The sequence below is a fragment of the Lonchura striata genome, chromosome 12 (assembly GCF_046129695.1).
Source record: "Lonchura striata isolate bLonStr1 chromosome 12, bLonStr1.mat, whole genome shotgun sequence".
NCBI classification, from domain to species: Eukaryota; Metazoa; Chordata; class Aves; order Passeriformes; family Estrildidae; genus Lonchura; species Lonchura striata.
Genome location: NC_134614.1, coordinates 8,444,068 through 8,472,046, shown reverse-complemented (window position 1 = coordinate 8,472,046; position 27,979 = coordinate 8,444,068). Strand labels below are relative to the sequence as shown.

The window sequence follows — 27,979 nt, the reverse complement described above, 5'->3', positions numbered from 1 at the left end:
CATCTCTCCCTGCTGTGAGCACCTGGGAAGAAGCCCCCTCCCCAGCCTCCTGTCAAGAGCCCCCAGGGGCTGCTCTGGGCCAGGTCCCCCACCCTGCCCATGCTCTGCTGCAGGAGCCAGTGCTTTCAAAGAACTCTTTATTAATACCCAAATGTCTGTGTTCTTCCCATTTGACAAAACCTTCTCGTGTGGTCCTTTAAAAAAATAATCATGACACTGCTGATCCACATCCCAGGCTGGGAGTTGCCCACTGGATCAGGAGCTGTGGAGGCTGTCGCAGGGAGCATCCTCTCCATCCAGGAAAAAAACTCCACTAACAAAGAGGGAGGGAAAAGAAAGGGGGAGCCCATATTCTACCTGCAGGAAAGAAAACCTGCTGCCAGAGGAAGCAGCTTGAGTCCCACTGTAAAATTAATTCCAGCTTCTAGTGTAATCTGGCAAACAGATTAGCCAGGGAGCAGCCAAGGGCAGCAGCTCCCCACAGGGGGAGGGGGCAGGAGAGGAAGGAGGAGAGAATCCTCACCATGCAAAGCCTGGAGCTGGCAGTGCTGGAGCACCACCATGAGGGGCTGGTGGCCTCTTCCTGCCCAGTGTCCTGCCCCCTCCTACCCAACAAACTTCTCACCCGGCCTGGTGAGCTCCTGCTGGGGCGGGGAGAGGCTCCCCAAGGGAAAGACATTTGTAAGAGAAACCCACCAGCCTTCCTATTGCCTCAGTTAGGGCCAAAACTACCTTCAGAAAGGAGAAAGTAAGTGTTGAGTGCTCTGGCAAAGCCCTGGCACAGAGGAGAAGCTGACTTCGATCCCTCGAGGGCCAGCACAGCGGCTTGGGGCAGGGATCAGCCCCGTGTCCCTGTCCCAGAACAGCTCCTGCTGTCTGCACGGCCTGCCTCGGCTGGGGGAGTGGCTCCAGGAATTCCTGTCCTCAGGGTGGTGGCAGTGTCACTGTCCGGGCGCCTGGTGCTGGCCGCGAGCAGCAGCGAAGCGTTGCAATGAGGTATCCCCCTGGCTGTGCCCGGGAGGAGTCCCCGCTCCCAGCGGGATTAGCAGCTCTCCAGCGGAGACAGGGCGGGAAGGGGCCGGTCACAGCTGAGCCGGGGCGTCCTGGAAGCTGATGAGGTTGGACTCCTGGCCAGGGCTCTTCCCGGCCGTGCTGGGGTCAGGCAGCAGAGGGCTGTCAGCCTTCGCTGCTGCTGCCGCCTCCTCCTCATCATCCTCCATGCTGGGCCAGGCTGATTGGTCCTCCACTCGCTTCAGCCGCTCGTTCAAAGCCTTCAGGGCCAGCTGCCTGCAGGACAAGGCACGTGGGCAGGTTAACCCTGGGTCACTGGCGCTGCCCCATGGGGCACTGTGCAACTCAGTCCCCGGCTTCTTCCCAGCAGGAAAGGGTGGGGTCAGTAGTGCTGGGGAAAACCTGGAGAGCCTGGGACTGCTCCACAGAAATCCACTCTGGCTCCCAGACTATTCACAAAGAGTTTTCATGCTACGTGGTACAGCCAGAGGCTGTCAGCACGAGAGCAGCTCCGGGAATGGGGAATAAAGGCATAAAGCAGAGCAGGGAAAAGGGAGTGCCAGCACCCTGTCCAAACCCTTCTGCCAGAAGTCAGGAAGGCCAGTGCTGGCTGTGCTGGAGGGCTGGGGTGTGGGGCTGACTCACTGCCCTGTCCTGGGCCAGGGTGAACTGGTGGAAGGCTGCCACCCCTAGGCTGCACCCCTTTCTTCTGCAGGGACCCCAACCTTGTCTGCCCCTTTCCCAGGATCTCCCCTGCCTTACTATTGCTCCTCCACATCTGGAAGAGCGGGATAATGTCCCACCAGCTCCCTGAAATGCTCCTCACCACCTCCATGGCAGACCACATGGAGAAGGCTCCTCCTCAGCCCCTGCACCTAAATCTCCCCCCTCTTCCTTGGCTGGATTTTAAACCATACCCTTTCTGTCCCCAGACACGATCCCTATGGGCAGGGAAGGCCAGGCAGGGCAGGGCAGGGGGTACCTTCTCCTCTCGGCGTCCTGGGGGTCTGTTCCTGGCAGGCTGATGGTGATGGAGGACGGGGCACCCACGTCGTAGCGCTTGACGGTCTTGCGGCACAAGCGCACCTTGACCAGCACGCTGTGCACCAGGTTGGCCACCAGACCCACCACGGGCTGCAGGATCTCGGGGAAGAAAGTGGCGAAGGCAAAGTGGTCGCTCATGTCTCCGCGGCCTCTACTGTGCCGCTGGTAGAAGCGGAGATAGACCCAGCTGGAGAGGAGCCCGAAGCCGTACGAGGCCAGTACATTGCTCTCGACGAGGGCAGCGAGCCGCAGCAGAGCCAGGAGAAGGAGCAGGAGCATGGGGACAGCCTTCATTCTGACCTGAGGCACCTTCAGTACGGTGCTGTCCCCCATCGTCTGCTTGAGGGCCACCAAGACCCCCCCGAGGAAGCCCAGGCCGCCGTGGATGCGGACGGCGAACAGATAGTGGAGGTGGAAGGAGGCCACATAGGTGAGGAAGTAGGCGAGGGCCGCCAGGAGCCCCACGGAGATGTTCACCACGGCGAAGAAGACGAGGAGCTCCAGCGCGCCCCAGAGCGGCTCCAGCAGCCGCCCGGCCGTGCCCAGCGTGGCCAGGCTGGCCGCCAGCCCCCAGGCGCGCTCCTCCACCAGCCCGTGCGTCAGCAGCGTCCACACCCAGAAGTTGGGGGGCAGGAGGTAGCCGGGCGTCACCGCCAGCCCGTAGGCCGTGTCCAGCCCGAAGGAGAGCAGGTACAGCAGCACCGCGGCGGCGCTCAGCGACTTCACCACCACGCTGGTGCCGGCCAGCGCCGCCAGGAAATGCTGCCGGGCCACCGGCAGGTACCGCCGCATCTTCGGCCCCGCGGGCGGCACGGGGCGGCCCCGCGGGGGCTGCCCGGCCCCACCCGCCCGCCGCCCCGCGCAGCCCCCGGCCGGCCCCGGTCCCGGTCCCGGCCCCGGCCCCGGTCTCTCCCTCCGCCGCCGCCCCGGGCCAGGCCGCGCTCGGACCGTCCGCTGGGCCAGGCCGGGCGCGGACAAACAGGGCCGCCGCGCATGCGCGGAAAGGGGGCGCCGGGGCGGGGCTGCCGCGGGGGCGAGGCTAGGGCGCCGCGGGGCACGTCGGGACTTGTAGTCCGGCCACGTTGGCAGCGCGGGGCGACGCGGGACACACGGACGGGGGACACGGGGGAAGAGTGCCAGGGAGGAGAGACAGGGACATGGGAGGACACCGACACGGGAGGACATGGGACAAACGAGCGACACGGACGTTGGGGGGACACGGACACGGGGGTCACGGCGGGGGGTGGAGAAGAGGGGTGGCAAAGCACGGTTATGGGACTTGAAGGACACAGTCATGGGGGTGCGTACATGGGGGGCACGAACCCCGGGAAACGGGCATATGGACACGGGTGGGCTGGACACGGAGGGCACCCGGGGACATTGACCCCCTGCAACGGGGGGACACCAGGACACGGGCATGGAGTGGGGCGTGGGAGGGGGGACAGAGTCCTGCGGGGCCACAGGAAGATGGGGGGCAGAGCCCCTGCTGTGCCCCAGCCCCTCCTGTGCAGGGCGGGCTCTGCGGCGTCCCTGCCTGTCCCGTGTCCCCGTCCCCCCGCGGTGCAGCAGGTGTCAGGGCAGTGTCCCGCCTGGCAGGAGCCCCCCGATATCCTGTGCCCCCCAATGCGCTGTACCCCCCCAGCAGTTCCCACGGCCCCGGGCAATGACGCAGCCACCGCCTGTGAAGTGAAAATATGAACATTATTTAATAACTGAGTCTCTGTAATAAACCATTTGAAAATATTTTACAAGGAGTCACACACACGATATCTTACAAATTCTCTTTTTGTTGGTTTTTTTTTTTTTTTTTTAGTTTTCCAACTCTTCTGTACAAAAAAAAAAAAAAAAAAAGAAAGGAAAAAAAAAAGAAAGGAAACCCAAAGAAATTAAAAATAAATTAAAGAAAATCAATTAAAAACCGAATGCCTTTGAATGAGCAGAGAGAAGCTTTCGGGTGGGGACAGGGCAGGAGATGACCCCGGCGGGACGGGGGACCCGGGGCCACACCGCCCGTTTGTCTCATTGGTTTTTAACTTAAAATAGACTATATATGTATATATTTATAGGTATGTATAGTGGTGGTTTTCTGGCAGAGCACCTAACTAGACTACAGAAGTACACACACTCCCGGTAACACAGAGCCATCTGTTCAAACACGGTTCCCAGAGACAGTAACCAAACACACACTGAAAAAGCTACAAGCAGAATGACCATTAATTAACCCCAGCACTAATTAGCGCCTGGCGCCCTCCCCAGCCCCCCCGGGGTGGCCATGCCGAGGGGGCTCCCCTGGACCCGGTTGATGGGGTGGCTCTGAGCGGGGTGCCCCGGGGGGGTGAGGGTCCCCAGGGCTGCCCAGGGACCCCCGGCACTGCCGGGAGCAGCGGGAGGGCGGGTGCGGCACCCCGGGTGTCGCAGCTGTCACCCCGGGTGTCGCAGCTGTCACCCTGCTCTGGACCCCTCTAGCCCCGCGGCACCTCTCCTGCTTGACTTTGTGGGCTGCAGCGGGGTCTGTGGGGTGCCAGGGCAGAGCAGCCACGCCGTCCCCCTCGTCGGCAGCCGGTGGATTGACTGGGGGGACGACACCCCCGGTGGGCGCCCCGGGGTGCCCCGGTTCCTCGGGGCCCCGCCGCGGGGCCACCCGCGCCCAGCGCCGTGTGCCAGCCAGCAGCTCCCGGTGCCGCGGGACGGGCACGGGCGCCTGGCACGGCCCTTCTGGGGACAATTGGCACGTCCCGCGTGGGGCGTGAGGCGTGACCCACTCGGGGACACAGGGCACGTCCCCCAGGGGACAAGCAGCACGTCCCCGGCCCGCGCGGTGTCTTTGGCAGGGCAAGGGGGTCCGGGCAGGGCTGGAGGCGGGGGGCAGGGCTGAGCGGGCAGGATTCACAGTGATCTGCAGAACGGAAAAGAAACAAAATACATTTTTTCCCCTCCCTCCTTTTCACCCCAGTATCTGTGCCCAAGGACGGCTGAGCCCAGCGCAGGGGCTCCATCGTGCCACGGCGCAGGCAAAGGCCACTGCCCCCTGTCCCTGTCCCTGTCCCTGTCCCTGCCCGCTCCCAGCCCACAGGGATGAGCCCTGCGATGCTGCAGCTGCCCCACACGCCCTGGGGCCGGTACCGCCAGAACAAATGATACTGACCCGCACAGTCAAGTCCTTTCTTTCTTTCTTTCTTTCTTTCAATTTTTTTTTTTTTTTGACTTCCCCCCCCTTTTTTTTTTTTTTGTTTGTTTTTTTGTTTGTTCGTTTGTTTTCCCATGTGTCCTCCTTGCTGACAACAAACCCCGCCGGTCTCCAGGTGAAAATGTTGGAAACTCGATGTAGAAAGATCTGCTTTAAAATCTTCAGGCTAAAAAAATAGGCGAGGTGGATGGGGAGGGTCGCGGGCGGAGGACACCGACGCCACTTTTCCAAGTCCGAGTGGCCGGGAGGGCGCGACGCCGGGGCACCGGGCACCGTCCCGGCCCCCGCCCTGCCGGGGAGCCCCTGTCCACACCCCGACTCTTCTTTGGCTGCGGCCGGTGGGAGAGCCGGGCGGCACCCGGGGGGTCCCCGAGGCGGCGGAGGGGACGTCGCTCCCCCTCCACCGGGCCGGGGAGGGGCATGGAGATGGAAGTTGAAAGAAAAGAGAGCTGGCGGGGGCGGCCGGGGGGCTAAAGGCAGGCGGCCGGGGGAAGTGGGTGCCGGCTGGTGCTGGAGTAGAGGAGCAGCAGCTGCAGCGAGAGCAGGACCCCCAGGGAGGGGGAGAAGGAAGCCCCTCGGCCGCAGTCTGAGGTATCTTCCTGAGTGGGTGAAGAGAGAGGGGCCGTGGGGCACCCCCAGCAGTGCCTCGGCACCCCAGGGGCGCCCACTGCCCTGGCAGGGGCATCTGCACCTCCCTGCAGCCCCGAGAGCCTCCCGCCCTGCAGCACAGCCCCGGGACCACCCCTGCTGCTGCTCTCCCCGGGACCCCCGTGGCTCTGCTCTTTCCCCCATGGCACTGCTCTCCTAGGGACCCCTCATAGCTGTGATCTCCCCAGAGAATACCCCGGGGCTCCTGACCCCTCCTCCCTATCCTCCCAGGGCTCCAAATCCCCATCAGAGGGTCCCCCCACAGCACTGCACCCCCAGGGATCCCCTCATGGCTCTGTTCCCCTCGGGGGACACCCCATGGCTCTGCTCCCCCAGGGGGGATGCTCACCTTTCCACTTCCCCCTCAGGGTTCCCCTGGGACCCCCCCATGGCTCCATTCCCCTGCTCAGGGGGAAACCACTGTCCAAATTTCCCCCAGTGGAGCAGCTCCCAGGGTACCCCCCCATGGCTCTGCAACCCACCAGAGGATTCCCACTGCCCCCACCCCTTCCCAGGGGCCAGCCCCAGCTCTGCTCCCCTCCTGCTCCCGCTGCCCCCACGTACTGTTGCATTGTAGTCGAAGCAGATGTGGGGACCTTTCCGGTAGCGGGGCCTGTCCACCAGCTCACACTGGTTGGGGTCCCTCGGGGGGGCTTCGCAGGTCAAGGAACCCACCAGGAACAGGGCTGTGGGGGCTCGTAGGGCACCCCTAGCGCCTCTGGCCATGGGCCAGCTCCCTCCAAACTCCACAGGTCCTTGTCACCCTGTCTGTCCCACAGACCCCACGTGTCCCCCCACCTCGCTGCCACCACATTCCGGTGGGATGCAGCTGAGACAGCAAAGGATACCTCTTACCTCTGCCTGCAGCAGCTTGACAGACTCACACTGGCTGCAGAGGGGCTTGTCAGCCACCACGAAGAGCAGGTTGGTGTTGGCCAGTCTCTGTGCATGGAAGAGCCTGGGGGTGCGAAGGCAGTGGGACCCCTCTTACCCTGTGCCCCAGTCCCTGCCAGACACCAGTGCCAGCCCTGCTGGTGTGTGGCTCTGGGGAGGCTGAACCAGAGCATCTCCCCAGACCCAATTTCATCACTGTCCCTGTCCTCCTCCCCATCCCTGTCCCCAACTTCATCCCTATGCCTAACCTCATGTCTGTCTGCATTCCCATCCCTGTCCTCAACTTCTTCCCTATGCCTAACCTCATGTCTGTCTGCATTCCCATCCTTGTCCCCAGACTTATCACCATTCCCTGCCCTGGCCTCCATCCCCATCCTCATCTCCACCTCCCTCCCCATCCCCATGCTGGGGGCTGCCAGGGACTCAGCCCTGATGGGCTTCCAGGGCTTGCTTCCACGCAGAGGCTCCCTGGGGACACCATCACCACAGCCCATGGGGACACCACTTTTCCTCTCTGTCCCCGCTCCGGGTATCACAGTCCCCCTAAATGCTGCACAGCATCTCCTACTGCCCCCACACAGGCTGCTGCACGGGGATCTTGGCACAGGCAGCCTCGGGGGTGTCCTCAGCCCTGCCCAGGGGAGGGACAGCGGGGATGGACCCACCTGGAGCAGTTGCCGCAGTCGATGATGGCGTTGTAGGTGGCGTTGACGGTGCTGAAGTAATACTGGGTCTGCTTCATGATGCAGCTCGTCTCCCTGGCCTCCATGCCGTCCCCCACCACCTCCTCTGTGCCAGCACAGCGCTGTGGGCCAAAGCCACCAACCCCCCCACCCTGCCCACCCCAGCTCAAAGCTCCCCAGGGACTGACCCGTCTGGAACCAGCTGCTGTAGGTGAGGCTGTACAGGAACTGCTGGAACAGGGACCTGGGGAAGCAAAGTGTGGCCACGTCAGGTGTCCCCGCCCCAAGGACACCCCAGTGTCACTCCCCAATGGGAATGGCCCCAGGGAGGGGACATGGCAGGGCTCACCAGGCTGCAGCCGAGGTCCACCAGGCGAGGCTCAGGAGATCGGCCACGGTGGGCTGGGGGCAGAGAGGGAGCGGTGAGCCAGCAGGTCCCCATGAGGGGCACTGGGGACACACTCACGGGTCCCTGAGCTCCCAGAGCAGCTGGAATGCACCATCCCTGTGGGTGCTCACCACGAAGACGCCGCGAGGTGCCGCACCCGTGTTGCTGGGGGCCTCGGGGGCACAGACGGACTGGAAGTCGTAGGACTCCTTGCGGGCGTAGAAGGAGTTGTTGTAGAGGGCAGACATCAGGTTGGCATCCACTTCGCTAAAGAACTTGCCCACCTGAAATGGAGACACTGAATCTGCACCCAAATGCCACATTGGCACTCACTCCCCTGGAGGGACTCGAGTGGGGCTGTGTCACAGACACGAGCTCAAGAGTTCAGCTCCTCGCTGGCATCCACGCCCAGGAGAGCTGCAGGCACCACTCACCTGGTACCAATGGTCCTCCTGGTTGGAGAGCACCAGGAAGCCCCCATCATCGATCAGGACACAGATGAGGTCCTGGGGAAGAAGGGCAGTGTCAGCCAACCCTGACCATGCCCAGGGCAAGGCAGGACCAGAGGAGGAGGTGGCAGGCTGTCAGCCACAGGGGCAGTGCAGTGTCCCCAAGCTCAGAAGCATCTCAGTGCCAGGAGCACCCATGCTGGGTGCAGGGAGCAGGAGACACCACCCACCCTGGGGGTTTAACAGCTCTCTCAGGGGGTGCATGGTCCATGGGGCAACACTGTGTGGTGGGCTTCATCCCTGTGTGGTGGGCTGGGTCTGGCCAAGCTTGGGGAGCAGCAGGGCACAGGGTGGGTGCACAGGCTGAGTAAGCAGGGGACAGGGACCTCTCCCACCTCTCCCAGCCATTCCATACAAACCCACCAGCTGCCCCTACCTTTGCCCACCACCCACCTTGTTGTTGGCCTCACAGTCCATCTCACAGCTGCTTGAGGGGTCACACTGTCAACCAAAAGCAGGGCAGAGGGACAGGTTAGCAGGATGGTCATCCCCCCAGAGCTGTCCTCCCAGCCAGACAGGGACATGCAGGGTGGTGTCTCCAGAGGCTGGGGACAGGTACCCGGAGGAACAAGCCCATTGCAACCACAGGCACCATGTCCCAGCACTGGCCCCCAGCAAGCAGAGCTCCCTCCCTGCCCTGTCTCCAGCCCTGTTCCCTGGCTGTGCCAGGCCCCAGGACATACCCGGCGGGTGCCCAGCTGGTCCCGGTCTGTCCGGTTGCTCGCCAGCACTTTGAACTTCTCAGCCCAGGCCTCCAGGTCCAGCTTCACCCCCACCACTGGGGAAGTGGGGAGACAGGGGAGTGGGGAGTGAGCTGTAGCCTGGAGGGGTTGCAGGGACCCCCCAGCCTGGCACCAGGGCACTCAGCTCCCTGCCTACCTGCGGGCTTCAGAGTCTTGCCCCCGATGCTGAGCTCCACGGCGGTGCTCACCAGGATCCCAATGGTGTTGTTCTCCAGGTCCAGCCCACGGTAGCCAGCTGTGGAAGGCAGGGGTGACACCAGGGGACACATGGAGCCAGTGGCAGCCTGGGTCACATGCTGTTGCCCTGAGCTGGCACCCACCATCTCGGTAGGGTGGCTTGAAGATGTAGCCCTTGTTGTCCAGGCTCCTCCGGTAGAAGCTGGCATTGAAGGGCTCTGGCTCCTCCTCCCAGTCATCTGCAGCCCTGGAAGGGAGAAGCCACAGCCATGACTGTCACTGTCACCTCTGGTCCCACCAGAGATGGCCCAGCAGGAGCAGACACGTCACTGAGCTGGGCAGACACTCACTTGTTAGGGAAGATACGGGTGATGCCCCCGTCAGTGGCTGCGAAGACAGCCAAGAGGCTGTACCTGCAAGGAGAGGGGCCAGGTACACCATCCATCAGTGGGGCTTTGCTCTGTCCCTGCCTCCACAGCCCATCCCAATCCTCATCTGTCCCAAGACAGTGCTGCCCACCCTGGGCCATCTCCCCATCACCTACGTGTTGAGGTCCTGGTCCTTCCAGACTTGATCCACCAGCTGCTGTGTGATACCCGTGTCCAGGATGAGGTTGTGCAGGAGGAAGTTGTCGCCTTGGGTGGTGGACAGGAGGAGAAGGTGAGAGCTGACACCATGAGGGCCACCCATGTCCCCTGCTCTGCCCCAGCACCCACTCTGCAGCAGTTGCCAGGATCCCAACCCCAGCACAGTTTATCCCCTGCTCCATCTCCACCTGAATCCCCATCCACCCTCGACCCCCCAGCAGCCCCCCAGCAGCCATCCCAGCTACTCACACTGCTTGGAGTCTGGGGTCACCTTTTCCATGAGGGCAATAAAGTTTTCCAGGAATTCGGTGTTGTTATCCGACAAGTCGAGGTCTTTGCAATACTCTCTGGGGTTTGGGGACAAGGTTTGTCGTTCGTGGGGATGGAAAAGGTAAGGTCAGTTCTCCCCCGGGGCCGGCGGGGTGGGCGCTGGCTGTGCTGCCAGCACCCAGGCTTGACAGGGACACAATGGTGGTGATGTGCCACCTCTCCTGAGAGTGTCACCCCGCCAGGGGAACTGGCTGTGGGCATCTCTACAGACTGCCCAGTACCAGCCCCTGCTGCCTGCAGTGCTACCAGAGAAGCGTCACACCACTCACCGGGTCTGTCACTGCCACAGGCACTGAGGTACCCTCACCTCTGCCAGGGCAAGGTTTGATGGATCCTGGTTTGCCCAGAACGGTACAACACCGAGTCCATCTCTCCCCATAGTGCTGGGGCTACTGGTGGGACTGGGTGCCTCTGACACCGTACTTACCTTTGGGGCTATGCCCACCCTGCCCTGCACCTGTGGCATCCCAGGGATTGTGGCTCCATTGTGGGTGCCAGCAGGGATTTGCCTCGGGATTCTCCATAGCTGCACTGGCAGCACCAGGCAGGCACTCAAGGCTGTACCTGTGCCCTTTGCACAGATGGTTGGGTGCTGGCTGAACCCCAGCTGGTGGAGGTGGGTGCTTGCCCATGGGCATCACTGGCCCTGAGACACTCCTGGGACAGGCAGTATGGTGACTGCCATGTCCCTGCTTCAGTCTGGAACACCCTGAGCGCAGAATCCCAGCCCCACCGATGCCAGGGACAGCTGTAACCTGTTGGTCACCACGAGACTCTGACTGGGTGGCACATGTTAGTGCCACCCTGGTGTGCCAAGAGCCTCCTGTCCTCAGCAGTGTGCCTGTGAACAGTGCCAGGGTGCTCAGGGCTCCCCCACTCACAACCCCTGACTCTGCCAAAAACTCTGTCATTAAGAGGAAAAATGGAGCAAAGGGTGTCAGGGAGCATGTCCACAGGGCAGCTGAAAAAGGTGAAGCACCTTGCCCAGCTCAGCTCGGCCCCTTAACCCCTATTTGGGAGGGGAACAGCCACCTAAATATCTCCACCGACACGCACAGATACAGGTACTCACACACCCACGGGGGACGGGGGATATACGGTTTCTGAAAATTTCCAGAGGCCCTTGGGCGCGGCAGCGCCAGCGGCAGATCATACAGTCGCCCTGGGTGCCAGGCACGCCCTGGCACACGGCCCCCCCTGCCCCTGCCCACAAGGGGGCAAGGGGGCTCATGGAGCCGCTCTGGGGGCACCGAAGGGCTCGCCCTGACTTCCACACCCAAAGTTCTTTCCAGCTGCAGCGTCTGCAGAGCCCCACACTGGACACTGAGCCCAGCACTGCAACCTGAGCAGCACTGTGGGTGCAGACCCACTCCTGGGGCCTTGGGCTCGGGCATCCCCTCCCTATCCATCCTCTCTGTGTGCTTACGGGCCAATTTTCGGTAACAGCGCTCCTGTTCCTCATTCACGCTCTGTTGTGGCTCCCATGTGCCCTGGACTTCACCCCCACTGCCCAGCAGAGGGCCTGGGGACTAAGCTCCCCAAAAAGCCAGCGCTGCACAGTGACTGTACCTTCTGGGCTGGTTCACCCACTTGCTGTGAGTGACTGCTGCTGTGGCCCGGCAGGGTGGGGGGTACCCGCAGGTGGCCGTGCTGGACTTCGACCCACAGCAATTCCCAAAAGCTGCACTGGTAAAACATCCCCTAACAGGACGTTTAATTGCCATAACGACCTGTGAGCACACAGGTGATTAGCTGGCGATGTTAATTAGGGCTGGTCAGAGATTGCTCTGTAGTAGCAGGAAGGGCGGTGTGCTGGCAGAGCCATGGGGCTCCCCAAACAACCCATTCAAGGATGGCCCTTCATCCCTGCTAGTGACAAGACTGGGCGGCATGGCCCAGGCGAGGGGACGTATCTGTCCGTCAAGGGGCCTCTACGCTGCCCTCATGTCCCCAAACCTCTGGGCATCCCGAATTTGGGCCGAAACCTCCCCTCCTTCTCCCTCCCCCCCGCAGCCAGCACGACTGTATGATGCCGCCGGCGGCCCCTCGCTCGGCAGGGATTTTCAGAAACTATACCTATATATGCACGCGCAGAGGTCGGGCTGCACCGGGTGCATATATACTGTGCTGGATGCAACCGGGTGGCGCAGCGGGGCCGGGGACCGGCGGCAGCCCCGCGGCCGAGCGGGCACACGACACACACAGCCACAGGGCACGGGAGCGGGGACAAGGCACGATGAGGCGAGGATGGGGCGATGGCGGGGTCGGCAGCGGGGCCGGGGCGGATGCACACCTCGGCAAGCGCACACGCAAAGCTACCTGGGCGCAATGAACACATGTCCCTCCGACTCAAAGCTGTTGGGCAGCAGGTATTCAAAATCTGCAACAGAAAGGGAAGGTTATCCGGCGGGGAGCGGGGACGGGGGCGCCGGGGGCCAGGAGGGAGAGAGACGGACAGAGAGAGAGAGAGAGAGGGGAGGGAACAACAACAACAAAAAAAACCAATAAAGAAAAAAGGCATTTGCTGCTCTTGGTAACAAGAGAGGAAGGAAAAGGCCGTTCTGCTGTTGCTGGCACCGCACGGGAAGGAAGGTTAGAGCCAAATCAGGAGAGGTTTGCCCAGCTCGGCTCGAATTTGCTCGGTCGCGGCTGAAGGCGCGTACGCGCGGCCGGTACGCAGGGACACACAGACACACACACATATATATATGTGCGCACATGTATATATATATATATGCATGTTCGGGAGGGCGGGGGGACGTCTCTCTCTCGGGGGAGGGGTGGTGGGCGAGGGCAGGGAACCACATGCTGCGCTCCTGGCCGGAAGAGGATCACCAGAACACTCGGTTGTCGGGAGAAAAAAATAAAGGGAGTTTTCAGGCATCAACATGGCCAGAGGGGAACCTTGCCGAGGACAGTCCAACCAGAGGCTCCCGCCCTGCCGCAGGGCCGTGCAATGCGCTGCCGGGCTCTGCTGCCGGGCACCGGTGCCCCCTCCCTCCCCGGGGCGGTGGTACCCCAATAGGGACGGGGATCCGCGCTCGCCCGCCAGCACGCTCTGCTTTAAGGGGGGCATGCAGCCCAGTAGCTTTGGGGTGTCTCTGGAAATGCCCCGGCAGAAGAGACAGAGGATGCCGGGCTCAGCTCGCAGGGGCAAGCTGGGTTAGGGGGTGCATGGAGGGGTGCTGTGGGACACCCCTAGGACTACATCTCCCCCAGGATGGGCACCGCCACCCCCTTGCCCTCCCGCCAGCTCCTGGTGCATTGCACGGCACAGCCAGAGGTTGGACTGTTGCTCTCTGAGGGCTGGAGGCAGGGGCTGGGTACAAGCCGATGAGAGGAAGAAAAGGAGGAGGAGGAGGAGTACAAACACTCGTACTTGGTCCATCAGCATTGCCATCACAGGGGCGCTGGGAGGAGGCAACTCAAGGCTGATTGAACAGGGCTGAGGGTGACACTTCCACCTCCCCACTGTCCTGCCCGCCTGGCCCTGTCCCCCATGGCCCCTCCTGTGCTGCAGTGCCCCCCACAAGCCGTTTCCCTGCCTGTGCCAGGGAGGGGGTAGCGGGTGGGTCCGTGTGCTGGGGGCTGTGTGGGATGGAGGGTGGTGGCGGGTCCCATGGGGACCGTGTGTGCCGGGTGTCCCCTGGCCCACCGTGGGGCTGTGTGGGAGCTGTGGGTCAGGAGGCCCCTCTGGCATTGAGGGAATGTGGGCCAAATCCTGTGTCCCATGAGTGATGTCCTGCTCCACTGCAGGGGAAAACCGACTCTGGCACCTGGACCTGCCCTGGTGGGACTTTGGGCTCAAACTTGGCTGCCCCCAGGGCACAGATGGCACCAGGACACTGTACCTTCAGTGCTACAGTACACTGTACCATGCCATGCTGGTCCCCATGGCAGGGGGGATGGCCACCGAGCAGCTGTGGGGACAGGCAGTGTGGCACCCCTGGGCTCAGCCATCCCGCGTGCCCCTGGGGCCAGGCTTGCAGTCATCTGTGCAGCTGGGAGGCACTGCCCCAGGTGGTCCCATCCCATCTCTGCAGAGGGTTCCTGCTTGCAGGCTTTCCCCAAAAAGCTTGTCCCAGAGGCTGATGGCAGTGGTGGATTGGGCCCCCCACCTGTCCTCCATCCCTACCACCTTTGGGCACCCACCCCTGAGCCCCCCACTCCCTGCACAGCCCTATCCCTTTCAGGTTGAGTTGTCTTGGGGAGGAGGAAGCAAAGGAGCCAGGAGAAGGGGAGAAGGAATTGGAGGAGACGAGCGGGAGAAGAGGAGCAAGAAGGGGCAGCGCTGGGGAGGAAGAGCAGGGCATCCAACTAGCTACAAAATCCTCGTGGACCGAAAACGGCAGTTTCATACAAGGTCGGCTCTCGAACGATATCGAACCGGGTTTGGGAGTGATGCGCAGGGAGGGAGTGGGGATTTTCGTGACAAAGCTCTCATGAACAGAACAAGACATGTTGCTTTCAAATAAAGGGGGAACTGGAGGAGAGGAGGAGGAAGAGGAGAAGGAGAAGGGAGGAAGGGCGAGTTGGTGGCGGTTTGCAGGTTCGGCGTGGCAAACGGGCAGGGAGATGGGCAAGCAGGGGGCTGGGGGGGACTGGACACGGGGCAGGGGACGGGGTGGTGAAGGTGAGTGGTCTGAGACTGAAAATACTTGCCCTTCATTTTGATGTTTGGTACTGTGTGAATCCACCATAGAGAGAAAGCAAGAAAAACAACAAACAAAAAACAACAAACAAAAAAAAAAGGGGTTGGGTGGAAAGGGGGAAGGGGGGCACAAACAATATTTTATTCAATCGACGTTTGAATAAAAATATTGTGTACTATAATCATACCAAAAGGAAACCTCTTGCAAAAAACGACATGAAGAAAAGAAAACATAAGAAAAACCCAGTAACAAAAGGAAAAGAAAAGGCCACGGTGAAATAAGAACAAAAAAAAATGCAAAGATATAACTAGAAAAATATATAGATATATATTCAATACTCCAAAGGAAAATGAGAATCAGTAGCAAACAGTTGCAACAGTCTTGATATCAAAATGTCCTCACTGAGTCAGGGGGCATGCACGGCACGGTGGGCACAGCTGGGGAGGACGGAGGGGTCCCCCCTCCCAGGGATGGGGACAGCCTGGCCTTGTCCCCACAGGGACACAGGGCTCCTGCCCATGGATGGAGGGGGTGGCAGGGGCTGGATCCGGAGCGGGGCCAGGGCCAGGCCACCGGGGTGGCTGAGGGGGAGAAACAGGGGGAACCGAAGGGGAGAGGGGAAGGGTCCAGTTCTCCCATGGGGGAGAGGGTCCCTGGGAGCAGCGTGGACCTGAGGTGGGGAAAAGGCTTGGGGGTCAGGGGAAAGAGAAAGAGAGAGAAAGGGGGGCCAGGCTAACACACACATACACAGATTAATTCCGAACAAAAAATCGAAACCAATCAAAACCAAACTCATAAAAAGAATAAATGGCTTAAACTGAAACCAAAGTATCGTAATAAACCAAAGGAAATTAAAGAGATCCATGCAAACTTCCCCAGGCTCACGAATTATCTGGCTGCCACAGCGCCATCCCTCGTCCCCGGGAGGCCAGCAGGCAGTGCCTGCAGTGCCTGCCTGCAGCCCGGGCGGGGCTTTTGGGGTGCAAAGCACGAGGAGCACACCCCGGCCCTGGGGCACCCCAGGCAGGCAGCTCGCTTTCCCTCTGTGTGCTCACCTCGACTCACGCCTCTCTGAGCTTTAGTTTTTCTCTTTATTTTGCCTCTCACAGTGATCCCTATGACCTTTCCCAAGTCTGTGGTTTGTGTTTCTCCCCCCGGCAGCCACGGGCTGGCGTGGGGTGAAGGGGAGTGTGAGAGGGCGGCAGGGAGAGCCAGGGGCTACTTACACTTCACTTGCAGGATCTGGTCGCTGAGGTTGGCCTGGATGTAGTAGGTACTGTAGGGAGGCAGAACAAGTCCCAGGCTGTGGAGAGGGAGAGCAGACACCTGGTGTAAGGCTTTACACCTGCTCAGAATTCTTGCCCAGCTCCCAGTCCCTGCCTGGCACCTGCAGGCAGCAGTTTGACCCAGGCGATGGCAGGCAGCAGCCCCACTGGCCTCCTGCACAGCCTGCTGCATCCCTCTCCCAGGAACTGCAGCCAGAGTCATCCCCCAGAGCACCCAGGGTCATCCTGGGGCATCCAGGGTCATCCCCAGAGCACCCAGGGTCATCCTGGGGCATCCAGGGTCATCCCCCAGAGCACCCAGGGTCATCCTGGGGCATCCAGGGTCATGCCCAGAGCACCCAAGGCTGTGCTGGGGGCACACATGGGCACAGAAGTTGGCACATCTGCCTAGCCAGGGCTGAAATGGGCAGGATGTACCAGCCCAGGAACCAAGGGAGATATGGAAGAGGAACACAACATCTCTGTGAGGGAGGAAGGCAGGCAGTGACACAGCCCATGAAAGAAGGGACAAAGCCTTCCCAGGCTGCAGAAACCAATGACATCCATTATACAGGCACCAGAAGCCAGATAAGTCAGAAAGGAGAGTGATCCAGGAATCTGGCATGCAGGGTGTGGGACAGGGTGATGAGATAGCAGGAGGTGGTTCTGGGGCTGCTTAACCCACAGGACACACTGCCAGAGGGAACTTGACTCCTTGGTGCCAGCTACAGTGGCCATTGGCCTTTGGTGACAGTGCTTGTGCCAGGTGCTGTGAGGAATAAGTGAGCAAGGACCACATTCCTGACTCTCATTGGATGTAGCACCTGCACCAGAGCCACTGGGATCTGGGTTCCCTCCCTAAAGCACCCTCCAGATACCCCTGTCTGTGCTGGCAGCATGGGCACAGTCTGGGCATTGCAGCCAGCACAGCAGAGCTGCTGGCACCCCAAACCACAGATGTCAGGAAGAGGGTGGTGCCTTTTTCTGTTCAGTGTTGGTGGCACCCCATGCTGATGGCATGCCAGGGAAACCCAGGAAATATCCCTGCTGCAGAGCAGAGCCATGGGAGTATAGGGCTTTCACCCTACAGATGTGTCACCCTGTGGCATTGTCCCCTCCTCACCAGTGCTGCTGGGCTCCAGAGGGGTAACAGCATGGGGGACACGACTGGGACTGCACTGGGGACACCTGGCAGTGCTGGGTAGTGGCTGTGACCCTTGCCAGCCCCTCCTGAGCTGGGTGGTGAGCAGGAGGGCACACTGGGCAACAGGGGCTCACATGGCTCCTCCTGGGATTAAGGCAGCGTGAGATGAGAAATGATGATGTCAGGGTCTTTCTTACACTCTGCTGGTCCAAACTGGTGCAAACTGGGTGATAAAATGCAGAACTTTGCTCTCCTCTGGCTCTAAAGACACTGCCTGTGCTGCAGGGTGGGCACACATCACTGTCATCCACCCTAGGAGCAGGCAGGGACCTGCATGAGCCCTTGGCTGTGCACATGGGGTGGCAGGGGTGTCACTTATCTGGCCCCTTGCACACCAGCCCTGCAGCCTGTCTGGAGTCCTGGGGACTGTGTCCAAGCCCTACAGTGCCAAACACTGGCAGGCAGCCCTTTCAGGAGTGCCCTCCAGCACGTCTCTTACTGTGTGCAATAATGTGGCATATGCAGGACACATCTCTGGTGGCCTTGGGGACTTTGGGAGCTGCAGGCACAAGCCCCCAGGCCTGTGCTGGTGTGGGTCTAGCCCCAGTGCAGGGCAGTCTGGATGCACTGGCTGTGACACTCACCTGTAGTTGGTGCTTTTGATGGGAGCCCATGTGTAGGTCCGGAACACCTCGTCGATGTATTGCTGTGGGTCAGAGAGAAGCAGTCAGGCCTGGGCACTGCCAGGACTCTGCTGGCACAGTGCCACAGGGCCCTGGCTCCCAGCCCCTCATCCCCACTGCTGGTTCTGGGTGCTCAGCACAGTGACAGCTCCAGCTGTGACTCCCCCTGCAGTGTTACCTCGTCCAGGGACTTGATGAGGGTCTTGATGAACCTCTGCCCATCATTCCCATCAATCATGCTTCTCCGGATCTGTGGGACACAGAGGAGGCAACTGAGGGCCACAGAGCCCAGCCATTCACCTGTGGGTACCCATCCCATGGGGGTGGCATGTGAGCAGCCTGGCAAGATTTGTCGTGCTAGCACCCAGGGGACAGTGACCCAGCTCCTGTCCCCACTGTGGCTCCATGGGAGCTATGCCAGCACCCTGAGGATGAGACTCTGCAGGGCAGGCTGCAGGGGCTGAGTGCCCTTTGCAACTGCAGATGAGGGGGCCAGTCTGTGCCCCAGAAGCTACCCCTGGTCTGCTCACCTCCTCCTTGTTTTCATCCTCCAGCTCAGCATCCAGGAAGTCCAGCGTCACTGGCTCACGGAAATTGATGATCTGCAGGAAGAAAGAGAGAGCCAGGAAGGGCTCAGGGCTCCTGCAGCCACTGCTGAGTCCAGACGAACTCATCACAAACCCCACAATTATGTCCTAAGGAACCTGGAAAGCCACATGGCCCTCAGGGCCTGGCTAATCCCCGTGGCTGCTGCCCCTTTGGCCCCTCCTCACCTGGGGCTGCAGGTTGGGGTGCAGCAGGACGTAGCCGTTCAGGTCGATGGCGAAGACGTAGCCATTGGCCCCCAGCTGCAGGAGGACAGGAGGAAGGGTGAGGCTGACCAGGTGGCTCAGTGGCATGACACACTGTGCTGGTGTGATCACCCTCACCTCTGCAGGCAGAGCTCACCCCACGTCACCCCCAGGGCTCAGCCCATTCTATCCATTCATTTCCATTCTCAGGACAATGCAATCTGCCACTCCTGGGGAGAGAGTTTGCCTCTGGGTTTTCCCCACTGCTCCTTTCCCCAGGCCTGTAAGGTTTATTCCCTGCTGACCCTACAAGGGTTTTGGCACTGCACTGGGTCCCAGAGCATCATGCAGCTTTGAGCCCTGCTCTTCTGCCTGTCCCATCCCTGCCTGCACCCATGGCTCTGGAGTGCTGGGGCACAGCTTGGGGCTCCCATCAGAGGGGTTCCACACCAGGATCAGGCAGTGCAGGGCAGGGACAGACGGGAGGGGCCCCCACGCACGTTGTAACGCGGCGTCAGCCTCTTGATGTCATTGAGAGCCACATCGATCCCCATCACGCCCAGGATGAGCTGGTTCTGGAAGGAAATGCAGGACGGAGGTGGGTGGGACCAGGGCTGTCACCTGTCACCACCAGCCCAGGGACAGAGAAACAGCAGGATGGACCTCTTCTCCTTCTGGGCACGTGTGGGTCAGATTTGGATACTGCAGGGGCACAGGGTGGGATGTACCAGCTCCCCAGGAGCCCCCATGGGACACTGCACCCCCAGGGACTCACAGCTGTCAGTTGTCCCAATTGAACTGTCAGAGCTGGCCAAGGTAATTTTGGGTCCCGGGGATGGCAGTCACCCCTGGTGTCACTGCAGGGAGCTGGTGCAGAGCAGGCAGCACCCCAGGGATGCCAGGGTCCCCCCTGCAGCCACACACACATCACCAGGGCACCTTCCCCACCCCACAGTGGTCCCACACCAGGGCTCCCAGTGCAGCCAGGGCAGGGGCAGCAGAGTTTCCTACCTTCCTGTCACTGCTGTCCTCTGTCAGGTTGAACACTGGCAGCGTTCCTGTCACCACCAGGCCCAGCCCCTGCACAAGCATAGAATGATGTCCCATGGCCCCTCACTGGCCTCAGGACCCAGGGCTGGGGGTGGGCAGCAGAGGGGGGTTACTCCCCTGACAAGGGAGATGGGGCACATCCTGTGCAGGACCCTGGGGCCGGTGTCCTCATCCTCCTGCACCCTGGAGTTCTGTGGGACCCCAGGGTCAGTGTCCCCAGCTGCACCATGGGGCCAGAGACCCCACCCACGTGCCCCGTGGGGCTGTATAGGACCCAGGGGTGGGGATCCCCACCTGCTCCTGGGGCTGTGTGGGACCCTGGGGCTGGGGGCCCCTCCCTGCACCCCAGGGCTGGGGGTCCTTACCAGGGCATCCTGGTAGACATTGGTCCACTGGACTTGCTTGGCTCGGTTCCCAGCCAGAACCATGGGTCTGCCCAGCACATCCAGGTACTCCTGCAGGGACACAGGACATGAGAAAGGACAACGTGGGAACCAGATGTCTCCTTGCTCCAGCCCAGTGACACCCTTGTCCCTAAGGACACCCAGGAATATTCATGAGGTGAGGCTGAGCTAGGGGAGAGGGCTTGGCAGCCACCAAACCTGGGGGACTGGGACCCCCATAGGCCCATTAAGATGCAAACAAGGTGCTGCCCACCACTGGCCATGCACAGGCAGGGCAGGGGCTCCCCAGGCAGCACCCAGCCATTCCCGGGGCTGGGATTGCTCCACCATGCCTGGACCATGTCACTACTGTCTCCCTGGCTGCCATCTTCTCCTGGGGCAGGTTTCCCTTTTCCTGGCTCACCTTGCCAAGGAAGATCTCTGGGCAGGGAGGCAGCCCCTGTGCCACAGTGCCAGCCCTGCCCTGCCCTCATGGCACCTCGTGCACATCTCATAAAGAAAAGGGGCAGAAAAGAGGCAGTGAGAGGAGGTGTGGGGCAGATAGGACCGGCTCTGCTGGGCTGGGCCCTGCCCACGCTCAGCTCCGTGCTGATTAATGCCTGATGTTTCACAATTAGTCACTCAAAAGGCAGCAGGTCCGTGGGGAGCTGCAGAAGATGAATTACTTAATGGCGCAGGGCCCGGCTGAGGGCTCAGCTGGCTCCCCAGCTTGCTGCCACACTCACTGTCAGCCTGTGGGCTCTCCCCAGTGGGGCTGGGGCTGCCTGACCTCCCCCCAGGCAGGCTCTGCCTGCCTGGCTCCCGCCTGTACCTGCGTGTTAATGCGGATGGCGCCGATGGAGGGGATTTCGAAGTAGTAACCTTGGGAAAGAAAGAGGCAGCTGATGATGCAGCTGTCCAGCAGCCTGGCTGCCCCGCTGCCCCTTGCACCAGGGCTTTGCTGGCAGTGGCACACACTGGAGCCGAGGGGTGAGCCCAGCACCCCGCAGCCCCCCGTGCCCGCCAGGTGCCAGCCCCTCACCTTTGTTGGCACAGGCCATCCACTGCAGCGGGGTCACGTCGTAGTTGTGCTGCCCCACGGAGAAGGTGAAGACCCGCACCTGTGGCAGAGTGAGCACTGAGGGCCATCCACTGGGCACCCCTCTTTTCCACACCTGGTGCTCCTAGCCAATGACAACCTCCCCAGGGGCAGCAAGGCATTGCCTGCCACGGCCCACAGAATGAGTGCACGTGGGCAGAAGAATCCTGCAGGTGCTGGCTGTGCTGGCAGCAAGGGAGTCCATGTCTCCTTGTCTGGCCCCAGCCTGTCCTGCCCTCCAGCATCACTCTGATGGCTCAAGTCTCCTACCTCAGTGGTCCTTGCTCTGGGGCATCGCTGCTCCAGAGGGGTCTGTGCCCTCTGAGGGTGATACATGGACCAGAATCCCCCCACCTCACAGGTTTCCAGGTACTGAGCAGCAACTGGGACCTTCCTGCTGGTTCCTCTGCCTGCCAGCAGCCCTGTCCCCATGCCTGGGGTGTGCTCCCTTCAGGGCCAGCATTCAGGCAGCCCACCAGCCCCATTCCCTCCCCAGCATCCTACAGCGTGCCTGGTCCCACGGCTCCTTCACAGGGAGGTGGGAGCCAGCTACAAACCCTTTAGCAGGGCAGTGGCTCCATGCAGGAGCAGGCTGTTGGGGAGGGAGGATGGTGAGGAGGCAAATAGAGCAGAAGCCAGCAATGGAGCTGGAGCAGCTGTCTCCCTCCGTGGTGAGCAGCCCCAGCCCAGAACACAGACCCACAGCCTCTCACCGTCTTGTTGGGCCAGTTGTACTTCTCAAAGACGTCCTGCACTCGGTCCTCACCACCGTCCGTGAACATCATGATCATCTTGTTGCAGTTGGCACGTGTGATGTTGGACTGTGGGGCAGACACAGCACCTGAGGCCACACCTGGGGCCAGCAGTGCTGGGCACTGGGCTGGATGCAGCCAGGAGGGCTGGCCCCAACCCACCTCTTTTCCCAGCCCATTTTTTTGAGGCAAGAGTGACCAGCTTGAATGGGCAGGAGGGACACTGCCAGCTGGGGAATGATGTTGTGGTTAATGCCACTTGGCACCTAATAGCACAATTCATCTTTATTTTACTGCTGGCACAGTGTTTGGTTGGGTCTGGCCCCTCCACCCAGCCCTGCTAACTTTTAATAACCCAGAGTGGGGCGCAGCACCAGCAAAACCTTGGCTACAGCATGCCTGGAGGTGGGATGTCTCCCCCAGCATCGAGAAGGAACACAAGGAGCCCTCAGCACAGGGCAGCAGCCAGGCACTCGGAGCTGTGCTACCGTCCCCAGCACCCACAGGTGCACCCTGCCCCCCAGCCCCCAGCCCAGCCCCCAGCTCACGTTCTGCAGCTGGTCGAAGGCATACTCAAAGCCAGCCTTGTAGTCTGTTGTGCCCTTGGCCACCATGCCCTGCACGTCCTCCTTGAACACTTTCTTGTTCCGGATGTTGGCCTGCACCAGGTGCTTGAAGCACGACACCGGCTTTGCCTTTTCATTGAACTGGGAGGTGAAACGGAGGGGAGTGGGTCACAGAACGGGCACAGGGCAGACACCAGCAAGCACAAGCCACTCGTGACACCCCGCTCTCACGGGCAGCAGGTGACCCCGACGTGCCCCACAGCCCAGGGAGGGCTGAGGCTGAAGTTTGGCTGGGACCATGCAGCGCCGAGCTGCGGTGTAGGTGCTGGCAGCGCAGGGCTCGCCGCGCCCTCACTTCTGCAGGAGCTGCAGCTTGTGCAAGCAGCCGTGCAGTGCCGCTCTGTGCCAACACCGGGAGCAGGTGCTGCCGCTCATTACGGCTTCATTACCGGCCACGGGGCCCATTCCTGAGGGCAGCGGCCATCCAGCTAACGGAGCCGGCCAGACACGTTCATTAGTGCCAGCACTGGTGCCAGGCAGGGCCGGGCCAGCCGGCCACACGCACATGCGGTGGCATGGCCACTGTGCCGCGAGCTGGTGACATTGCGTGGGGTGCCCGGTGTCAGCGGCTGGCGATGGACAGGAGGTGGCTGGCTGGGATAATGGAGGAATATCTCTGCCAAATGCTCCATGATAGGGGCAGCTTTTGCGTGCCGAGCCCCGGGCAGCTGTTTCCTTATGTGCAGGTGGGTGGTTAAGAAGACGAAAAATGGTATTTTTTGTCTGCAGAGCCCTTAGCCAGGTGTGTGTGGGGGAAAAGGGTTTCTGTGCTGGGGAGCTGGGAGGTGCCTGGGGACACAGCCCTTCCTCTTGCCCCACGGCACTCACCGAGGCCACATTGACATAGTCATCATCTGAGAGGGTGTCCAGCATCTCATAGACTGAGGTCTTCATCAGCTTGAGGGTAAGCCCGCTCACACTGCCACTCCTGCAGGAGACAGGGGTGCTGGGGGCTTGGCAGCGAGGGAGCACAGGGCTGTGCTGTCCCCACAGCTTCCCTGTGGCCACTGGTGGGACCGTGGCACCTTGGAGAGCTGCGTCACCATCCTAGCCTAAGCCCAGCCATAGCCCCCAGCATATACTCACACGTCCACAATGATGACCATGTCCTTTGGGGAGGAGGCACCTTGGATGTACCTGTGGGGTACAGAGTGGGCTCAGCAGGGTTGACTCATTTTGTGGGGACCCTGACTCTGCTGGGCGCAGCCCAGGAGCAAAGCCCTGCCAGGGCACAGGCACTGGGGAGCTGTGCTGGGACTCTGGGCACCAGGGCTGTGGTGACCCCATGGCAAGGAGCAGGGACGAGGTGGCTGTGGGCAGGGGGCGGCGAGGACACGGCTCCCGTGGCACAGCAGCAGACGGGCAGCGATTGCTGCTCCGCACTGTCAGCCTAATGAGCTCTAAATGCTAAACTCTTCCATCATCGCAGGCCCTTTCCTGCGTGCTGATTGTGCTGACACACACATCCATATTAAGATGCTATTTACCCCCCTGGTAGCTTCAAAGGCCAGGCTGATTAGGTTATTTTTAGCTACAAGGAGGAAAAATAATAACACTACGTAAATCTTCCCCATTGAAAACAATTAGGGAACCCTTCCTCACCCCTTGAAACAACTGGTGCTGCTCCCAGCCCTGCTGTGCCATCCTGTGAGGGAGGGGCTGGCACAGTGCTTAGCACCCATCCCATCTCAGACATGGCCATGCACGGCCCCACCTCACCATGCAGGAGGCCTGATCCTGCCCTGGCTGAAGGCCAAGGGAACCTCATTATTGGCTTGATCAGGACAGGGCCTCGTGTGAATTAATTAGTGAGTTATCAGCATCAATTGCTCACCACCTCTGGGGAGGACTGGGGAAGGGGCAGGCTCTGATTGTTTAATCCCAGGGCCTGATGCTCTCTAATGACATGTGATTACCCGGGTGGGATGCAGGATGCTGGCACATGGGGCCCTCCTGACATGGGTGCAGCATCCCCCAGCAGCTTCCTCTGGTGCTGGGTGCAGGACATGCAGCTGCCCACGGGGCTCCTCCCTGCCGGCATGAGACGGGGCTCTTGGAGCCTGCCCTGCTCCCGGGGCTGGGCTCTGGTGCAGCACAGAGCCCAACTAAGATGCTGCCCCTAATGGGTTGTGGCAGCACATCCATCTCCAGCTGCCCAGCTCAGATGAATACCCTGGGCTCAACAGGAGACGGCTGTGGCTAATGGGGCCATTCATCAGGGGAGGGGAAGGTGGGCGAGTGGAGCCTGTGGCCATGGCCAGGATCGTGGCCCTGGAGCAGTGAAGGCTGTGTCCTGCATGGGACCCCACTGAGAGCAGAAGGCCCTGAAGGGGGTTCCCCCAGTTGTGCTGTCCCCCAGCATGAAGGGTGCTGCTGCTCCTCCATGGCTGGGTGGACAACCAGGTGGCCAGCCTGGCTGGTGGACAGAGAGCTGGGCTCAGTATCCCCCATACACATCAGCAGCCCCTGCCCCAAAACAGCCTTCCAGTCCCTGCCCTGCAATAACCTGCACAGACACCTCAGCAGGGAACAGCTAATAATTAATGTGGAGCAATAAAAGGCAATTAACCATAGTAGCAGGGCCATTAATTTTCTGACAAGGAGAGGGGGCAGCTCCTGATGTGGGCAGGGGGATGATCCATTGGGATACAGGGCTCCCTGGACATGTGCCAGAGGCTGTGCCCACTCTCCTCTCCATGACTGCAGTTCTAGGCAGCAGGTGTGGGCAGGATGGGGCTGTCCCTCCCCCAGCTCCAGCTGATAACCAGCACTGCCACACCAGCACCTCCAGCTGGGCTAAGGGGAGCCCATTCAATCCCAGCTCACTTGGTGTGGGCTAAAAGGCTGCTCCGCTATCACTGAGCCACAGCCTGCTGCTGCTGCCCATTCCTCTCCCCATCCTCCCATCTCATGGTTTCCAAGCTAGCTGTTATCTCATTTGGATGGGAATGCTGGCCAGGACTGAGTGCCAGCAGCCATGGCTGTGGTGAGGGGGCACAGGGCTCTCTCCACACTTTCATCTGCACCCAAGGATTTATCCCTCCATCCTGCTCCGCTTTCCCAGGAAGAGGGAAGGGGAGAAGGAGCCAAGTGCCATAGCTTAGTCGCCTCTGCCTGTGTTATGGTGTCCCTTTGCCGGTTCCAAAATGAAATGGAAAGGGGAGGGAGTGGATTGCTCCCAGCCAGGAGCCTCCTCCCTGCCCACCCCCTTACCAGGGCCGCCGGCGCACGTCGTAGAGGTCGATCTTGTTGGGGGCTCTCCATGGGGTAGCTGTGGGGAGAAGGCAGGGAGTTGAGTAAGGCAGGGCTGTCCCAGGGTGGGGGACAGGGGGACATGGGGGACAGGGCAGAGAGATGCCCAGGGCTGAGGAAGCAGCAGGCTCAGGTGGGAGCTCAGACCAATGGCACAGCACAGCTGCATGTGTCAGACCAGGCCCAGGGGGGTGCTTATCCACATGGAGCAGTGAGAAGGACCCTGGCTGCCCTTGGCCACGGCCCCTCTGTGCCAAACCTCTCCCTGCCACGCACCGGGGTAGTAGCGGGTGACGCCGGTGGCGCTGCCGAAGACCTGCCAGAGCAGGGAGGGATCCTCCTTCCGGTTCTCGATGAAAACGTCCTCCAGGGCCTGCGTCCAGTTCAGCTCGTTGAGGATGACGGTGGCTGCAGGACACAGAGACAGGGGTGGGTGGGTGGGTGGAGGGAGCTGGGGTGGGCTGAGGGGTGATGGGGGCTGTGCTGGCCCCAAGTGATGGCAGGGAGGAAGAGGTATGTTCCCTCTGCCCTTCCCAAGAAGAAGCCCATGGGGCTTTCCAGCTTCTCCTACATCCCCTCAACCCCCTCCCTTCCACACAACTCCAGCACCACCCTGCTGTCCCTTGTCCCCAGAGAAATGAGCCACTCTTCAGAGCTCCCCAGAGTGCTCACTGTCCCCATCTGCTCTGGGGCAGACACAGCCATCTCTGGGGACAGCTGGCCTGCCATCTCCACTCCCTTCCCAGCAAAACTCCCTGTGCAAGCCTCCCTCCCTGGGGACAGTCACCGGCTGGGAAACCCAAGGCTGGTGTCCCCACAGGCTGTGTGGAGTCTCTCAGGCCCACTCTGCATTCCCACTGGCCCTGCACCTGACACAAAAGCAATTAAGATGCTGGCAAACAGCAGTTTTAAATTATTCAGCTATTAAAGCCAAAGATAAGCTGCTGGCAGCCCCAGCCTGTAATTAATCAAGGGGGGCTGGCAGAGCACAGGGGGGCCATGTGGTGTGGCAGGAATGGGGCTAGCAGGGAGCTGGGATGGCACCTCCCTGTACCCGCAGGGGACCCCAAATGCTGTGGGAGAGGAATCCCACGATGACCACTGGTGCTGGGTTGCCCCATGACTGCAGCATGGAGGAGCCAGTGGTGGGTGCCACTGCAGGACCAAGGAGTCAGCAGCACCCTGAGACTAGGCACTGATCCCTCCTGGGAGACCCTCAATGCATCTTTGGGGTGCAAAAACTCTCAGGAGCACCCCATCTCTTTGGAATTGGGCAAAACAACCCAGTGTGGTGCTGCAGGGGAGCCAGTGTGCATTTGAGCAGTAAATTTAGCTCTCCTAAGCCTTCCTCCCACACCTGTCCTTTCTGGAAACACTGTCATCACCCATTCCAGCCTTTACTGTGGTCCCAAGGCACTGGCAAGATGTGGGTAGGTTTCCTAGGATGAATCCTGGATCCCTCTATCCCAGCATGACTGCTGAAGAATTGTCTTTCCCTCAGGCAGCCATGCCTTCAAACCATGATTTACTCTACCTGTATCTCCCCAGCCATTCCTCAGCGCTGTGCCCACACACAGTGCTGTTACCTGGGCACTTAGGATGATTTCTTGTTTGGCTCTGACACTGGATGTGGTTTTTCCCAGGAGAAGTGGCTATGAGCTGGCTGCCAGGCTGCTGCCTGCCTGGAGCAGCCCTGGGCAGTGCTGCCAGCCTCAGCTGGGCACCGGGCTGGGCCCTGACACATCCATGAGAGCCCTGGCAGCACCTACACGTCCTGACCCTCGGGGCCCATCAGCCACACCATTTGTTTGTACTGAATGCTCCTCATTTTGTCCCTGTGCCCAAACACAGCCCTTCTGTTATCTCTGAGCACGAATGCAGCCCCTACACCTTTCCTGGGCATGAAAGTAACCCCGTACCAACCCTGTGAACAAACACAGTTCTACACTCTTACCATGTGCAGAGTGGTGAAGCTGTGCCCTGGCTGGCATAGCTCCTGTCCCTCTCAGTCGAGGTCAGAGCTGCCAGCCCCACTGGTGACATCCCAGTCCCTGTCCCCATGAGAGTAAACCCAGCCCCGC

The 27,979-nt window shown here is 60.9% G+C and overlaps 2 protein-coding genes across 3 annotated transcripts in view; both read right to left on the bottom strand.

Moving 5' to 3' along the window:
• Window positions 1–120: 120 nt before the first annotated feature.
• On the bottom strand, window positions 121–2,855 carry TMEM115 (transmembrane protein 115). The gene is made up of 2 exons (XM_021529143.2): window positions 1,994–2,855; window positions 121–1,287 (listed from the first exon to the last, which is right to left on the bottom strand). Exons 1-2 carry the CDS (start codon window positions 2,845–2,847, stop codon window positions 1,083–1,085), a joined length of 1,059 nt encoding a protein of 352 aa, XP_021384818.2. The 5' UTR covers window positions 2,848–2,855; the 3' UTR covers window positions 121–1,082.
• Window positions 2,856–5,259: 2,404 nt separating this feature from the next.
• The window catches only part of CACNA2D2 (calcium voltage-gated channel auxiliary subunit alpha2delta 2), a 216,199-nt gene continuing 193,479 nt past the window's right edge, over window positions 5,260–27,979 (bottom strand). The window contains exons 7-39 of one of the 2 annotated variants that reach the window (XM_021529146.2): window positions 26,175–26,306; window positions 25,860–25,917; window positions 23,733–23,783; window positions 23,475–23,574; window positions 22,569–22,727; window positions 21,982–22,089; window positions 21,212–21,290; window positions 21,002–21,051; window positions 20,152–20,241; window positions 19,748–19,816; window positions 19,237–19,311; window positions 18,719–18,793; window positions 18,476–18,547; window positions 18,124–18,195; window positions 17,907–17,968; window positions 16,080–16,156; window positions 14,864–14,884; window positions 12,521–12,581; window positions 10,121–10,218; window positions 9,829–9,919; window positions 9,635–9,697; window positions 9,428–9,531; window positions 9,244–9,342; window positions 9,048–9,142; window positions 8,758–8,805; window positions 8,290–8,361; window positions 7,987–8,139; window positions 7,817–7,869; window positions 7,656–7,711; window positions 7,450–7,573; window positions 6,739–6,848; window positions 6,455–6,543; window positions 5,260–5,841 (exon numbers count right to left, since the gene is read on the bottom strand). In XM_021529146.2, coding sequence (XP_021384821.1) covers window positions 5,713–5,841; window positions 6,455–6,543; window positions 6,739–6,848; window positions 7,450–7,573; window positions 7,656–7,711; window positions 7,817–7,869; window positions 7,987–8,139; window positions 8,290–8,361; window positions 8,758–8,805; window positions 9,048–9,142; window positions 9,244–9,342; window positions 9,428–9,531; window positions 9,635–9,697; window positions 9,829–9,919; window positions 10,121–10,218; window positions 12,521–12,581; window positions 14,864–14,884; window positions 16,080–16,156; window positions 17,907–17,968; window positions 18,124–18,195; window positions 18,476–18,547; window positions 18,719–18,793; window positions 19,237–19,311; window positions 19,748–19,816; window positions 20,152–20,241; window positions 21,002–21,051; window positions 21,212–21,290; window positions 21,982–22,089; window positions 22,569–22,727; window positions 23,475–23,574; window positions 23,733–23,783; window positions 25,860–25,917; window positions 26,175–26,306 — 2,795 coding nt within the window. In that variant the 3' untranslated portion in view covers window positions 5,260–5,712. The remainder of the gene's footprint in view (window positions 5,842–6,454; window positions 6,544–6,738; window positions 6,849–7,449; window positions 7,574–7,655; window positions 7,712–7,816; window positions 7,870–7,986; window positions 8,140–8,289; window positions 8,362–8,757; window positions 8,806–9,047; window positions 9,143–9,243; window positions 9,343–9,427; window positions 9,532–9,634; window positions 9,698–9,828; window positions 9,920–10,120; window positions 10,219–12,520; window positions 12,582–14,863; window positions 14,885–16,079; window positions 16,157–17,906; window positions 17,969–18,123; window positions 18,196–18,475; window positions 18,548–18,718; window positions 18,794–19,236; window positions 19,312–19,747; window positions 19,817–20,151; window positions 20,242–21,001; window positions 21,052–21,211; window positions 21,291–21,981; window positions 22,090–22,568; window positions 22,728–23,474; window positions 23,575–23,732; window positions 23,784–25,859; window positions 25,918–26,174; window positions 26,307–27,979) is intronic. The other variant, XM_021529147.2, reaches the window with a different exon arrangement.

What these genes read in the sequence shown, in the direction of transcription:
- TMEM115 (XM_021529143.2), bottom strand. Translation starts at nt 2,847, where the DNA reads ATGCGGCGGTACCTGCCGGTGGCCCGGCAGCATTTCCTGGCGGCGCTG. An exon ending in CAGGACGCCGAGAGGAGAAG is followed by an intron (nt 1,288 to 1,993) that starts GTACCCCCTGCC and finishes CTTGTCCTGCAG; the next exon opens with GCAGCTGGCCCTGAAGGCTT.